The sequence below is a fragment of the Bos javanicus genome, chromosome 25, assembly GCF_032452875.1.
Source record: "Bos javanicus breed banteng chromosome 25, ARS-OSU_banteng_1.0, whole genome shotgun sequence".
Classification (NCBI taxonomy): Eukaryota; Metazoa; Chordata; class Mammalia; order Artiodactyla; family Bovidae; genus Bos; species Bos javanicus.
Window position 1 is genome coordinate 22,522,962 of NC_083892.1, and position 16,490 is coordinate 22,539,451.

The 16,490-nt window shown below is 45.5% G+C and overlaps 1 protein-coding gene across 2 annotated transcripts in view; it reads left to right on the forward strand.

Annotated features, from left to right (window-relative positions):
- The window catches only part of SLC5A11 (solute carrier family 5 member 11), a 56,686-nt gene extending 40,196 nt beyond the window's left edge, over positions 1-16,490 (forward strand). For both annotated transcript variants that reach the window (XM_061401466.1, XM_061401467.1), the window contains 7 exons: positions 2,781-2,916; positions 9,947-10,054; positions 10,347-10,497; positions 12,933-13,101; positions 13,495-13,710; positions 14,609-14,777; positions 16,186-16,490. In XM_061401466.1, coding sequence (XP_061257450.1) covers positions 2,781-2,916; positions 9,947-10,054; positions 10,347-10,497; positions 12,933-13,101; positions 13,495-13,710; positions 14,609-14,777; positions 16,186-16,391 — 1,155 coding nt within the window. In that variant the 3' untranslated portion in view covers positions 16,392-16,490. The remainder of the gene's footprint in view (positions 1-2,780; positions 2,917-9,946; positions 10,055-10,346; positions 10,498-12,932; positions 13,102-13,494; positions 13,711-14,608; positions 14,778-16,185) is intronic.

Below are 16,490 nucleotides of genomic sequence, written 5' to 3' on the forward strand. Positions count from 1 at the left end.
CCACCTCGTATTGTTCAAGAGCCTGGGGACTTAATCCAGGATGACTCGATCATCTTCTGGACGCCAGGGAGGGCGAGAGGGCCCAGAAAACCAAGCCTTCTTTGGACCCCACGGCTCTCAGTCTTGTTGCTGCTGAGCTGGATTCTGTGGCCCCCAAAGGCTGTGTTGTGTTAGTTCCTTGTGCTGGTGCTGCCCTAGGAGAAGCACGTGTTTGGTCAGCTCTGTGTGTAGCTCACTTTAGAGCAGAAGAAAGGCAAAGTGGCATGCATGGTGCACGGATTGAGAGCGTGTTTTAGATCTTTCTGTGCAGAGACAGAAGGGCAAATCACAATCAATAATGACACTTAACCATTTGTTGATCACTGTGCCATTTACCAGTAATTGATTGAAGCATTTCCTATGTATTAGCTCATTCATGTTCATAACATTTCTATGAGCTCTGCTCCATTACTTGGGTCTGGGGGTTGTCATACAGGGCCACACACTCTTCACAGGGCTTGTGGGGTTTTGAGCAGCACAACGCTCTTAAAACTTACTCAGCTGCCTCTTAAATTCCCCTCTGGAGGCTCCACTTCATGGGAATAAAAACCAACATTCTTTCAGTCACAGCTTTGAACCTGCCATCGCAAGGGCTAGGCTTTCCAAAGCTATAAACCCTCCTATCTGCTTCCAGATGGACTGACAAGGATTGAAGCTTGAATGCCTAATTTGGCACTTTTGAGTGACTGCGTTCACTTGCTCTGTCGCGTCCGACTCTTTGTGACCCCAGGGACCATAGCCCACTAGGCTCCTCTGTCCATGGAATTCTCCAGGTAAGAATACTGGAGTGGGTTGCCATTTCCTTCTCCAGGGGATCTTCCCAATCCAGGGATCGAACCTGAGTCTCCTGTGCCTCCTATATTGCAGGCGGATTCTTATCACTGAGCTACTGGGGATGCCCCTTTGGCATCTTAATGAAGCCATTAAAAAAAAGTATCCTATAGATGCTATATTGTTACATGTAACTACCACATTCTTAAGTATTCTAGAAAGCCCAATGGGTGTATGTTTGGAGTTATGAGAAACAACAGGTAACAGTTAAATCAGCTTCTAGACAAAGACATCCAAGTTCCCAGCTCGAGCCTCACTGTTCCCCCACCTCTCCTCAAATAAGCTGATTCCATGTTTTAGACTCGTTCATTGACAGCATCCAAACAAATAATAATAATCTGTGCAGTTGAGGAAACACTTGTTTGCAAGTCACAGGAAAAAAAAAAAAACACACATCAAGTTTAAACCAGCTTAGGAAAAGGGTGGGGAATTTATTACCTCATGGATTACGAACTGCAGGAAGGTGTACTAGCCTTCAGAAACTCCTGGAACATACTCTGGTATCCTTCTCCATGGTCTTTATTTCTTACCTGCGGACTTCATTGTTTCTCATCGAGGTCCAGTGGAAAGAGAATGACAACTCGCAAAGTCCCAAATCCAAAAACCCTGTGGAAGGGCTCTGGTTGGCCAGGCCTGGGTCCCGTGCCTACCCCTGGATCAGGCAGGATCTGTGCCCAAGAAGACAGGATAGCCATGTGGAGAGGGGGTGGGTTTCAAAAGAAGAAGCAGGACACTCCAGCAAGCCTGTGCCAATGATGAATGCTTTTTAAAAATGGGAAGGATTCCAGCTTTGTCCTGCTCACCACCATTAATGGTGGTAATGACATTTCACTCCTCTTGTCTACTGTTCACAGAACCAACTTATAAAAGCTCTGGTAGATGGCTCAGGGGTAAAGAATCCGCCTGCCCATGCAGGAGACATGGGTTTGATCCCTGGGTTGGAAAGCTCCCCTGAAGAAAGGAATGGCAATCCACTCCAGTATTCTTGTCTGGGAAATCTCATGGACAGAGGAGCCTGATGAGCTACAGTCCATAGGATCACAAAGAGTCAGACATGACTTAGTCACTAAACAACAATTCACCAAGGTCTCTGCAACTTCTCCAGAGGCTTCAAGACCCCAAACCTCAGGAAATAGTAGAGAAAATTCTGAGCTCATGTAGATGCCATCTGAAGGCTGGAGCAGGGACCGGTCTTTCCATTCAAAAAACACTCGACAGCATGTCGTTCCCTTTGAATGGATAAATCTTTTTTTGCTATTCAAAATTTGGGTATATTGCAAAATCATCACCAAAATAAATGTAGTTATTTTTCATCACCATACATAGTTTCACTATTTCTCTTGTGATGAGACCTTTTTTAGTGTAATGAGAACTTTTAAGATCATCTCTTAGCAACTTAAAGATAGGCGACCCAGTATTAACTATAGTCACCATGCAGTACACTACATCCCTAGGACTTCTTTTATAACTAAAATTTGTGCTTTTTGACTCCCTTCACCCATTTTGCCCACCCCCACCCTTTGTCTCTGGCAACTACCAATCTGTTCTAAAGGGATAAATCTTGATAAGACCTACCTTATGCCTCCCATCAGAGAGAAGGGGGTCAGGCTAAGACCTAGGTGTACCAGTATGCAGTAACTATAAGCCCAGATACACCAATCCTGTTGGTGGAAATATCTCAGAACCTCTCTTTCTCTTCTATCCTCCTTCCAGTTCTTGCTTTCTCTGCCTTGGTGTAGCTCCTGCGGCTGGACCACTGGGCCACACGGATTGAGAATAAAAGAGATGCTTCTTTGGAGAAGCCAGATCCACTAGGCTCCTGAGTCTATATGCCTACCAAGAAGCCACGCACATCTAATTTGCTTTAAGAGAAAGTCATCTCAACTTCCAACCACCCCACTGTTTTCCAGGTGATTGTTCAGCGGACTCTGGCTGCCAAGAACCTGTCCCACGCCAAAGGGGGCTCTCTGATGGCCGCATACCTGAAGGTGCTACCCCTTTTCATCATGGTGTTCCCGGGTATGGTCAGCCGTGTCCTCTTTCCAGGTAAGAAGACAGCTGGGAGGAGAGATTTTCTATGAGTCTCAGACCCAGTAAAGTGTTCTAAACATATTACCGACTGCCCCATGAGAGTGAGACTGGTGTCCCTTCCTTGTGATTCCACTGAGGCATCTCCATTCCAGTATCTACTGACTCTGTGCTGTTTCCCAATATTGGTTCAATGGGCATGTCCTATAGATGTCCCAGGCCTAACAGAGTGGAGACCTATCCAGGGCTTTGCCTCAACTATACATTTTATTTTATTTATTTATTTTTTGCACTCTCAACTATACATTTTAGTTATTTAGTTGACTGCACCAGGCCTTAGTTGCAAGCACTTGAGAGCTTTGATCTTTGTTGAGGCATGTGAACACTTGGTTGTGGCATGTGGGATCTAGATCCCTTACCAGGGATTGAACCCAGGTCCCTGCATTGGGAGTGTGGAGTCATAGCCACTGGACCACTAGGGAAGTCCCTCAACTATACATATATATTTAAAACCACAAACTAGGCTAAATCTTGTCCCAGATGCCAGCTCCCTGAAATCTGATGTGAGGGCACCCCTCACACTTCAGTGGTTTGGCAACTTCAGCCCAATGGAACCCTTCAGTTCAGTTCAGTTCAGTCGCTCAGTCGTGTCCGACTCTTTGTGACCCCATGGACTGCAGCACGCCAGGCTTCCCTGTCCATCACCAACTCCCGGAGCTTGCTCAAACTCATGTCCATTGAGTCGGTGATGCCATCCAGCCATCTCATCCTCTGTTGTGCCTTCAATCTTCTCCTCCTGTCTTCAATCTTTTCCAGCATCAGGGTCTTTTCCAATGAGTCGTTTCTTCCCGTCAGGTGGCCAAAGTATTGGAATTTCAGCTTCAGCATCAATCCTTCCAATGAATATTCAGAACTGATTTCCTTTAGGATTAACTGGTTTGATCTCCTTGCTGTCCAAGGGACTCTCAAGAGTCTTCTCCAACACCACAGTTCAAAAGCATCAATTCTTTGGCCCTCAGCTTTCTTTATAGTCCAACTCTCACATCCATATGTGACTACTGGGAAAACCATAGCTCTGACTGGTTGGACCTCTGTTGGCAAAGTAATATCTCTGCTTTTTAATATGCCACAAGGGAAGCATAGAACCCTTGGTGGGGTACTTTTCTTAACAAAACTGGGGTATCAAACCTCTAAAGTATTTGCCTTATCTATAAAAAAACTTGGTAGAGGGATGAGGTTTTCAGCATGGAGATTAAACAGGCCTAGGAGTGGAAAATGTTATTGGGAGTCATTGTGATGTCAGGAACTGGTGATCTCTATACCTGTACCTGTAGACAGGTGCATCTACTTCCAAAACCTGTCTCTTAATCAGGCTACTGTCTCTCTCAGGAAATCACATCTTAAGCTTTGGATCTATATCTGGAAGATCCATAACAAGACCCTGATCCTCACTCATAGCAGTCAGCCAATCAGTGATGATTATTAAATGAAACATAATGCCACATTCCATGACCCTAGGGAGTTGTAACATCTCAGATGAGTCTGGTCCTCATGAAAAAGTAAAAGAAAATAGATATCAAAACACTCTAGCCTATGGTACCAGCAATAAGTGAGAAATGAATTTGAGAGAGTGAGGCAGGGTGGAGATGGTGAGGTGGGCATGGTGGATTTGAAGGTCTTGATCAGAGCTTCTCAAAGTGTGATCCCCAGTCCAGCAGCATCAGAGTGGCCTTGGAACTTGCTAGAAAGGCAAACTTTTCAGACCTCATCCAAGACCTATCGAATCCAGGTCTTTGGGGATGGGGCCCAACAGAAGGTGGAGAATCCCTGGTCTAAAGGGCCAGGGGCTGGGCCAGGCCACCGTTCCTACCCATTTCCACTCTTCTCTCCGTCTCAGCCCCAGCAGCTCCCTGCTGAATCTTCAGATGGGTCCAGTACTGCCTCAAAGGATGCTCTGATCCTGGGCTCTCATGAGCCTGGACAACATCCTCTTCCACTTAGTCCATCTGAAAAACAATACCCACTCATTAAGGAACACTGGTAGAAACCAAGAAAGAAGCAAAATGACCCTCAAAACAATGAAACCCAAGAGTCTAGAAATGTACTTGTTTACAAACCAATCATCTCCACCTAAGCTTTGGAATAAACTAAGGTTTTGAGTCCTAGCCATGATCCTAACTTTATGATTTGGGGATGTTATTTAGCCTCTGTGGGTCTCAATTTGCTTGTCTTTAAAATAGGTGTACTAGGGACTTCCCTGGTGATGCAGTGGTTAAGAATCTGCCTTGCAATGCAGGTTCGATCCCTGGTCGGGGAACTAAGATCCCACATGCCATGGAGCAACTGAGCCCTCCTACCACAATTAGAGTCCATGCACCACAACCCCATGGCACAATGAAGATGCTACGTGCCACAATTAAGACCCGGGACAGCCAAATAAATAAATATTTAAAAAATTGGTATAATAGCAATGTTTTCACAGAGTTATGAAAATTACATGAGAAGGTATGTGTAGAGTGTTAATTTGCAGCATCTGCGTCACAGTACAACTTCTGTGAATGCTGGCATTTTGGAAGAAGGAGTTTTGGTGCTGTGTTTGGACTGGACTCTGCTAGAGCCATCCTTTATTTCAAGCATCATCATAGGATCTGACAAGGGAATCCACTCAACATATGAAACGGTTGATTAATTCACCCAAGACACGTGAGCAGATATTAGTGAATGGTGGGTTAACAATCGCAAGGCTGTCGATTTCATTTATAACTTAAGCTGAGCCAAATAGTTTCCTTGTGACGAGCATATTTTTCAGCCCGAATGAACAAACATAATTTTCTGCCCTAAACATGCATTATAAACTTTGTGTCACATGTTTCATGGTTGAAGCTTGCATTCCTAGAGGGTTAAACAAAAACTTGGTTGTTAAATGAATTATTTCAGAGGGAGTCTTGCTCCTTCTTGGTGTCCCTTGAAGACAGGAGTTTTTGGACACTTAAGAGTTTGAACTCATAACATGTGAATGTAAACAAGATCTTTGCCCCACCTGGGAGGTTCCCTACCGCCTTCTGGCCACAGGAATGTAACTATTTTCTAACTTTCTCCAAAGCTTCCTCAGACAAACCATGAACAAGCCAAGAACTTTGACCTCTCAAAAGCATTTTTCTCAAAAAGATTGTTCCTTCTCAATACTTCCTGTCAAATATCATTTTTGGTCTGCAATCTGAATTTTGTCTAAACTGAATCAGAGTTCTGGAGGCATCTACTTTTGTTCCATAGCAATTGTTATTATTATTATTTTAAGATATATTTATTTATTTATTTGGCTGCGCTGGGTCTTAATTATGGCATCTTTGATCTTTGTTGCAACATGCCAGCTCTTAGCTGTGGCCTGTGGGATCTAGTTCAGCAACCAAGGATTGAACCTGGACCCCCTATTTTGTGAGCGTGGAGTCTTAGCCACTGGACCACCAGGGAAATCCCCTGTTATTAGTATTATTAATTGTGGCCACAGCACCCTTTATCACTCGTGGATGTAAGTGGAGGGAAGGGTCCTGGCTTTGAGAAGACATAGCTGTGAGTGGAGAAATTTTACAAAGACCAGTTAGTTCTTGGGCTTCCTAATGGATGAAGCGGTCTGGGGTGATTTCCATTTCTTAGGTCTTATACTACCTTAAAAAAGAAAATGAAGAATTGGGATCTCCCTGGCAATCCAGTGATTAGGACTCTGTGCTTCCACTGCAGGGGACCCAGGTTCTATCCCTGGTCGGGGAACTAAAACCTTGCAAGCTGTGCAGTGTGGCAAAAAGAACAATAAAAAATATTAGAGGGCAGGGAGGGATAAATTAGGGATTTGGGATTAATAGATACACACTACTATAGGTAAACACCAAGGATCTACAGGGAACTATAGTCAATATTTTCTAATAATCAATAAATGAAAGAATCTCAAAAATAATATATGTGTATATATATATATAAATATAACTGAATCACTTTGCTGTACACCTGAAACATTATAAGTGTCTGTATTATACAACCATACTTCAATAAAAAATTTTAATTGAAGAAAAGAATCAACAGTACTAGGTTTTAAAGTCGTGATGTACTTTAAATGTTCACATTTATTAAACTAATAATTTTAACCCAGATAAAATTATAAAGACCAGGCATTTAACCTCATCTGGAGATAACATTGCTGCCAGTGAATTTAAGGTTCTTTGTCTCGAAAGATTTCAGAGACAACTCAGAGAGTTTGGGAAGATAAAGTGAGAGTTTATTTAAGCAAAGGGGACAGTGGGCAGACAGGTGAGGAGCCGCCACCCTGGGATTCTTTATCATCGGTGTTGAGGGGCTTCATACAAATGAAGGGGTAGACTATTCCCTGAGGAAGGAGGAGTTTGGAGTTTGTATTCCCTGATTTTAACCCCAGTTCCATTTTCCCAAGGGGAGGAGGGGTTTTTGTCCCTATTCAGCTTAAATCAGAAGTGTCATGGCATCAGTGCATGGTGGGTGCTTATCTGTAAGGCCAATTTTATTGTAATAAGAACATACTAAGCAAAAGGTTGCCTTTGGAGGCAGGAGATTCCTGCCTTTCCCCAGCTTTCTTTGTTACCTGAACCCTATCACCTAAAATATGTAGTTTTCTGGTCAACATGGAGTTTCCTGCTTTCCTTCATCTGCCTCACTGTTTACAAGACATTTACAAGATGTTTCCAAGATTTCCTGCCACCTGGCCCCTGCTCCCATTTCCCTAATCATACCTAGCTACCTGCCTGCTGTAACCCTGTCAAGCATCTGCGTTTGAGGCCACTTGTGAATTCGAGGCTTCAACTACACGTTCATCGTGAAATTGGTATTGCATCAGAACCTGGGAGGAGATGGGCGTGGGCAGTGATGGGCTCCAAGCCCACCCCTAAACTGAGTCTTGGGGGTAGTTGTCACTTGCCATCGGACGTGGGCTGGAAGGCAGTGTCACCCATCAGAATGAGGAAGAAAGACAGAGGGAGGGTCTGGGAGTTGTTTATGGGAGTTACCCCTATTAATAGATCCAGCTGGCAAAAGAGATATGAGGATTTATAAGTGGTCCAGAGTGGGTGAGTGGTGATGTTTTGGCATGGAGACGGTGGTGAGGAGCATAGCTCAGCTCAGATACGAGGAGCTGAGGAAGACAGAAAGTAACAAGAAAGCTCTCATTCAAACACGTGCCAGACCACTGAGACGACCTACACTCTGGGCCTTCCCTGAAACTTTGGATTGGGAGTTGTGAGACTTGTCTCCATCATGACCTTGCTGGGTGACTATAATCAGGTCCCTTCCCCTCTCTGAAGGTAACACTAATAATGAGATAGCGAGCCTCTTCCCAACAAAAGTGTATTGAGCAGATAGTCTGCACTGAAATTGTATAGTGGCCTTTCAGGGGGGCTCCAAAGAGCTCCCGGTACTACAGTCCTTTATGTCTCAGCACAGAAAGAATTCTGTGAGAAGCAAAGTGATGGATGAGAAGTGATTTCTTAGAATAGAACAGTTGTAAGTCTTACAAGCAGGTGGGCGAGGGGGTGCCATGCCCCGAGAATTTACTGGGCTACAGTTTCATAATCAAAGGAAAAGTAGGGGGTGGGAGAGGAACTTCTTTGTCTTTCTTCAGTAGACTTTCTTGCTTCCAACATCAGCTCCTTCTCCAGGTTGTGCAGGGGACATTTCTCGTCCCTTCAGGGTCAAGCTAGGTTCACAGATTATTGTTTTTCATGTGTGCAGAGAGCATGTCTTAGGAATCAGTAACTTACTGAGCTCACTGGGCAGGCTGTGGGTCCCGTGTCACCATCGTTTTATTGTTTGGGGGCAGGTCCCGTGCTTCTATTGCATGATTTTGTTGCTAAGCCAGCCTTCTTGGTTTTGTGGTTGAGCAAACCTGCTCCCTTGAGTAATCATTAACTTACAAGGCTCCCCTATATATATATTTTTGCATACAGTCCCCTAGTGGGATTAACTATTTAATCGTCTACTTTGTCCCTTTACTCTGTCCCTATCAGTACCACACATTAGTATAATTTTTTTTTTATCTCTTTCTATCTTATAAGCAAGAGGTCTATGCTTGTATGCTTTGGATGTGTTCATCACGATAACAGGTAGAGATGAAGAACTAGAGGTGCCAGGAATTCTGGATGGATTTACATTAGAAAATCAGGATGCTGCTTGGGAGAGAAAAGAATTGATACAGAAATGGAGAAAGAGGAGGTGAGAAAACTTCCAAGTGGGTAGGGTTTTTATGAGTCTAAAATGAGGAACAGCTGTTGAACTATATGTGCTATTGGGAAGGAGATGGGGAAAAGAGGAATTTTAAAAATATTTGCCTTGTGTCAAATGATGGCATTCTCCTTTGCACTTCCAATAAACTTAGGTAAAGAGGTGAATTGCTTGTGTCCTTTTTAGGGAGTTAAGGAACCTGATGTAGAACAGGGTGCCGAGACTGGCTGTGAGGTGTCAGCTTTATTGAGGTTTCAATAAAAGTAGTTGAAATGAACTCAGCACTTCCCATGCCTCAGACTCTGGGCTACATGTGTTAACGTGCACCTTCTCAGTCCTCACTGTAATCTTAGGAAGCAAAGTTCCGTTACTGTCCCAATTTCACAGATATAGCAACTGAGGTCCAGGATGGTTAAGTGAGAAGGCCATGGTTTATCAAGTTTGTTGTTTAGTGGCTAAATCATGTCCGACTTATTGTGACCCGATGGACTGTAGCCCGCCAGGCTCCTCTGTTCATGGGGTTTCCCAGTCAAAAATACTGGAGTGGGTTGCCATTTCCTCCTCCAGGGGATCTTCCTGAGCTAGGGATTGATCCTGTGTCTCTTTCGGCAGGCAGATTCTTTACCACTGGGAAACAGGCAGATTCTTTACCACTTAATCAAGTCCAGGGTCCTTTTTATTTCATTGAGCTCTACACTTATATGCAGTAGCCCTGTCTCCTGGTGCTGACCGGCGCTGGGCTGTGTTTTGGCCGGGCCTGGGGCTCTGAGGGTCCATCTAGCCATCTCTGGGCTTGTTTCCTCCACAGACGAAGTGGCTTGTGCAGACCCAGAAATCTGCCGGAAGGTCTGTAGCAACCCCGCCGGCTGCTCTGACATCGCGTATCCCAAACTTGTGCTGGAACTCCTGCCTACAGGTAATGATCCATCACCCTTCAGCTGAGTCCCCTCGAGAAAGGAGGACCCTGGCTGGGCTCCCATCCAAGGTGGGGGACAAGATGCGAGGGCCCCCAGCTGAAGCTCAGGCCCTGGCTACGCAGGGGGCTGTACCCCACCCACCTCTGGGTCCCTCCTCTCGGCTCCCAGCCCTGAGTTCTGCCTTGTCAGCATTGAACCTCTCAGGACTGGTTGGCCGCAGACCTGGGCAATGGGGTCAACAGTGAAGGCAGAAAAAAGCCCAAGGCCCATAGAGCTCCCTTCTGCCCCCAGGGCTCCGTGGGCTCATGATGGCTGTGATGGTGGCGGCGCTCACGTCTTCCCTCACCTCCATCTTTAACAGTGCCAGCACCATCTTCACCATGGACCTCTGGAACCATCTCCGGCCTCGGGCATCTGAGAAGGAGCTCATGATTGTGGGCAGGTACGATCTTACTCTGGTGGCTCAGACGGTAAAGCGTCTGCCTGCAATGTGGGAGACCTGGGTTCGATTCCTGGGTCAGGAAGATCCCCTGGAGAAGGCAATGGCAACACACTCCAGTTACTCTTGCCTAGAAGATCCCATGGATGGAGGAGCCTGGTAGGCTACAGTCCATGGGGTCACAAAGAGTTGGACACGACTGAGCAACTTCACTTTCTTTCACTTTTCACAGTCTTATTGGGTGGGGCCGGGCAAGAGTCTGAAAAGTCAGGATAACCCAGGGAGGAAAAAGCTGAGCCATTCAAAGGGAAAGTCCAAACAGTGACTTCTCCTGGTTGGCTCAGCCCCACTCTGATGGCCAAGCTGAAGGACACCAGGACCCTGTGGATGAGTAAGGCATTCATTCATTCAAGAGCACTTCCTATCTGCCAGGTGCTGGGCACATAACAGTGAAAAGAAAAGACTCATTTTGCTTTCTTGGAGCTAGAATAAGAAAAGCATAAGTAAACAGGTGGTTTTAACCGCATTGAGTATTATGACAGATGAGCCAGAACTAGGGCTTCAGAGGAAAGTCTCTAACTTGGGTTGGGATTTGAGGGGTCAATAGGAGATAGCCAGGTAAAAGCAAGGAGGGTGTTCTGGAGGTTTGGGGGAAGGTTTCTCTACCAAGTCTTCTGCCAACTCCTGAAGCATAATGCAGGGAATGAAAATGAGTGAAGTGAGTGGCATGCACATTTTATGCAAAAGGTATGCTAACAAGCATCTCGGGGCTCTGCTTCTCAAGAAGGTGCATTCCTAGGGCTGTCTCAGCCATGGTTGAGGGAAAGGTATGACAACAAAAGGCTTCTCTGGTAGCTCAGATAGTGAAGAATCCACCAGCAATGCAGGAGACCAGGGTTCGATCCCTGGGTCGGAAAGATCCCCTGGAGAAGGAAATGGCAACCTGCTCTAGTATTCTTGCCTAGAGAATTCCATGGACAGAGGGCCCTGGTGGGCTACAGTCCATGGGGTCACAAAGAGTGGAACATGACTGAGCCACTAACTATGACATCAAAAACATATTCTGTTAAAAAAAAGAAAGAGAGCTAAATTAGACCTCATCAAAACCCAAAACTTTTTCAATTCAAAAGAAACTAAGAAGGGGACTTGGGTGGTCCAGTGGTTAAGACTCCAAGCTTCCAATGCAAGGGGCTCAGGTTCGATCTCTGATCAGGGAACTAAGATCCCACATGCCATGCAGGGTGGCCAAGAAAATAAAAAAGGAAATAAAAAAAAAGGAAAGAAAGCAAATGAGAAGATGAGCCACAGATTGGGAGAAACTATTTGCAAACCAAATATTTGACAAAGGCCCTGTAATCTAGAACAATCTTCAAAATGAGATTGTAATCTATTTTCTAATCTAATTTTTTGTAATCTAATTTTCACAAAGATTGAAAATGACTTCAAGAGACCACTGTACACCCACTAGTACGGCTATAATTGAACAGCAGATAGGGAGGCAGAGAAGTTGGAATTCTTGTGAATTGCAGGTGTTAATATATAATGGTTCAACTGTTCAAAACAGTTTGGCATTTTCTTAAAAAGTTAAATATAAACTTACCATATGACCTAGCAACTGCATTCCTAGAAATAAAACCATATGTCTGCACAAAGACATGTATACAAGTGTTCATAGCAGCAGTTTTTACTGTTTTTAAAGCCAGTTTTTAAAGCCAGAAAGTAGAAGTGATCTAAATGTCCGCTTATGGGTGAAGGATAAATAATGTTACACAACGGCGTATCCACTCAACGGAATGTTTTCAACAATAAAAAGGAATGAAATACTGATACATATCTGATGAACTTCAAAACATGCTAAATGAAAGAAGCCAGCTGCAAAAGACCATGTATTGTATATATTGTGTGCCATTTATGTGACGTGTCCAGAAAAGCAAACCTATAGACACAGAAGCCCCTAGGGGGCTTCCCTGGTGACTCGTGGAAAAGAATCTGCCTGCAATGCGGGAGACCTGGGTTTGATTCCTGGGTCAGGAAGATCCCCTGAAGGAGGGCATGGCAACCCATTTCAGCATTCTTGCCTTGGGAAATCCCAGGGACAGAGGAGCCTGGTGGGTATAGTCCATAGGATCACAAAGAGGCAGACATGACTGAGGGACTAACAATTCCATTTTCTTTCACAGAGATAGAAGTGCTTCTTTAGGTTGGAAACAAGAATAGACTGTAAATGGGCATGAGGGGATGTTTTTGGAGTGATGTATATTCAAAAACTTGATTTGTGATGTTGGTTACATGACTATAAATTTACCAAAATTACTTGATTACATACTCATAATGGGTGAATCTTATGGTATATAAATTCTACCTCCAGAAAGCTAAAAAGAGAAGTATCCAGGGAGGACAAAACTAATGTGGGGGGTGTGGGTCTCTCATCCAACCAGGGTGTTTGTGTTGCTTCTGGTGTTGGTCTCCATCCTCTGGATCCCTGTGGTCCAGGCCAGCCAGGGCGGCCAGCTCTTCATCTACATCCAGTCCATCAGCTCCTACCTACAGCCACCTGTGGCTGTGGTCTTCATCATGGGATGTTTCTGGAAGCGGGCCAATGAAAAGGTAGCTCTGGATCAGCCCTTCAGTCCATTGGATGGGAGAGGAGGGACTTGGAGAGGGGACACGCGGATGTCAGGTGTCATTGTGTGTGTGGGAGGGGCGGGTAATGAGATCTGGGGAGAAAGATCCAGGGAGGATGTGACCTGGCTTTTTGAAAACAAGCAATGAAGCTTCTACTTTGATTCATTTTGTCTTTCAAAAGGGAAGCTGAATTAACAGGGAATTACATGTAGTGGATCAATTGTATGTAAAAGATAAGCAGATAAGTAGCTCCCACCCTTTTTGAATCACTAACCCCTGCAGTGACTGTCATTATAAGGACCAGCTCTGGAGAGGGCTTGCTGAGCTTTCCGGAGGCACGTGTCTAAGATAGCTTTGCTTTGCTCTGCTTTGCAGGGTGCCTTCTTCGGTCTCGTCTTAGGCCTCCTCCTAGGCTTGGTTAGGCTGATCCTGGACTTCATTTACGTGCAGCCTCGCTGTGACCAGCTGGATGAGCGCCCAGCCGTGGTAAAGGATGTCCACTATCTCTACTTCTCTATGATCCTGTCCTCGGTCACCCTGATCACTGTGTGTGCCGTGAGCTGGTTCACAGAGCCGCCCTCCAAGGAAATGGTACTTTGGGGTTTGACCTATAGCCTATGACCTATAGCCATTGAGACCCTTCACTGCTAGCAACAGAAAACCAGGACTGATTTTCAAAAAGCTGAAAAGTCCAGGGTTCGGTCTTTGGAGGAACTTGATTTCAGAAAAGACCATCTGAATCCATTGGTCACCTCTTCTTTTTTTTTTTAAAAAAATTTTATTATTTATTTTGGCTGCACTGGGTCTGTGTTATGGCACATGGTCTTCTCTAGTTGTGGCTCGTGGGCTCCAGGGTGCACAGGTTCAGTAGTTGTGGTGTGAGGGCTTAGTTGCTCCGTTGCAGGCAGGATCTTAGTTACCTGACCTGTGTCTCCTGCATTGGAAGGTGGACTTTTAACCACTGGACCACCAGGGAAGTCCCTTCTCGCCTCTATTCCTATTCTCCAGCCCCTAATGGGGTCAGCAGCTTCTAGCATATATCCTCTCTTAGCCTCATTAAGCAAAAGCATAAGCATTTTAGTCCCAGCATTTCCAGTGAAGCTGCTCACGCCCATTGATGGAGTCAGCCCAAGACACATGGTCACCCATGAACCAACCCAGTTGCTGTGGCCAGAGAAATGGATGAGCTGAATGCTGGTCGCTGGGTCCCACACACCCCTGGGCTGGGGTTAAGCTCTTATTAGAATGAGGGAGGGTGAGATCCCCACAAGAGATTTGGGGCTTTCAAAGAAAGATGGGGAACGAGTGGGGGAAACATCCATTGATTCTGAAGAGTACAGGGAGCTGAAGCTTGTTGGAAGGTGGAGTGGGAGGGAGAGACTGGAAGAGACTTGGACATGAAGGCTGAGCCTGGGGTTGGAAGGAGGTAGGAGAAAGGGATGAACGTCACCACCCCACCCCCATCTCACAGTTCCTCTCTACTCCATAGGTCAGTCGCTTGACCTGGTTTACTCGCCATGACCCCGTGGTCCAGAAGGAACAGGTGCCGTCAGCAACCCCACCGCCTCTTACCCTCTCTCAAAACGGGACACCAGAGGCCAGCAGCACCAACACCCAGTTCGAGATGGTTCAAGAAACCCTGTCCAAAACCCACAGCTGTGAGTTGCCTTTTTCCTAGGTTGCAGTAGGACCCTCAAGAAGCATTATGCATTTAAGAGGACATTTTTCTATCATATCACTAGCAAGTAAAGCAGCACATGTGGCATTTTAGCGTCTCCTCATTCCCAGGGTCTGGTCTTCCCTCACTCTCTGGCCACTGAAAGGGTTAGGAACTTTCGATAGATGCTTCAGGTGGGCAATGAGAGCCAACGTTTGTTGAGTGCCTGCTAAAACACAGTTCATTTGATCCTCGTGAAACCCCACGTGGTAGGCTGGGGTTACAGCTGGCATTCTCTAAATTACTGGTTTTAAACTCTCAGCTTGCGGACATATTTTGGTTTAGGCCACCTACTCTTTTAATGTGAATTATTTAAAAGTAGGGAGATTTCATACCATTTCAGATTTCCACCTTCTTTTGAACAACTGGAAGATCTGGCAGCATGGAGCCCATATGCCTGCCTGGCAAAAGTTGCCTGGAGGTGGGAAGCAGCTGGTCCTTAGACCTGGGATATACAGTTAGTCAAAGTCCCCAGCAGTCCCTTCTGCGTACATGACCCCAAGGCTGTGGTTGTCATTAATTACCACACATGGCTTTTAAAGGAGCTTCCCTGATGGCTCAGTGGTAAAGAATCTGCCTGCCAATGCAGGAGACTCAGGTTCGATCCCTGGGTCAGGAAGATCCCCTGGAGGAAATGGCTACCCACTCCAGTATTCTTGCCTGGGAAATCCCACGGACAGAGGAACCTGGAGGGCTACAGTCTATGGGGTCGTAAAGAGTGGGACATGACTTGATGACTAAACAATAGCAAATGGCTTAAAAAAAAATTGTGGCTATGAAACCATGGCATCCTATAGTGGGAAACGCAAGGATAGATGCAGAAGGCCATGTGCTTCAGGAAAACATGAGAGAATCTTCCTTGGTAGAGGTGATGTGTGTAAGAAGCAAATCAGCTCTTCTGACTCCCATAGGCCACCTGCCTGGCTCCATCCACAGTTGATTTCACAGCCCCAGCTCTGAGTAGAGACAGAGTTCCCTGTAAGAGTGCCTGTCTCCCTTCAGCCTCTGGCAGGTGGTGCCACACACAGAGAGGGAGTCAGATCAAGCAGGTCCTAAACCCATCTCTGCCTCTGCTGACCCGCTCTGTGCTTCACTCAAGTTAGTCTGAGCCTCTATCTAAGAGGCTGAAATTCATCTGAAATTCTGCACCTAAACTTCATGAAAAGTCTGAAAACACCAACCTTTCAGAATTCAAGTCTTCCAGGATTGAGGTATTAACAAATACCTTCCAGAAGAGGAACATAAAGTTTTTATCACAGTGTCTGAAACATACCGGGTGAGACTCTCTTCCCTCTTGTCTGGGAGACACAGCTCACCCTTATGACCTTTAACTGTCATGTTCTTTTTAGGCGACATGACCACAAAGCGGTCCAAAGTGGTGAAAGCCATCTTGTGGCTCTGTGGGGTGGAGAACAAGGGCAAGGAGCAAGCACCCAGCAGAGCGGACCCGATCATAGTTTCCCTGGAAGAAAACCCCTTGGTGAAAACCCTTCTGGACCTCAACCTCATCATTTGCATCAGCTGTGCCATATTTCTCTGGGGCTACTTTGCTTAACGTGGGGGTGAACCCAGGGGTCTGAGCTCTCATTTGTTATCAATGTTCCGATTTTTTTAATGAAGGAGAAAAAAATAATAAAGCTTTGTTTGTTTACCA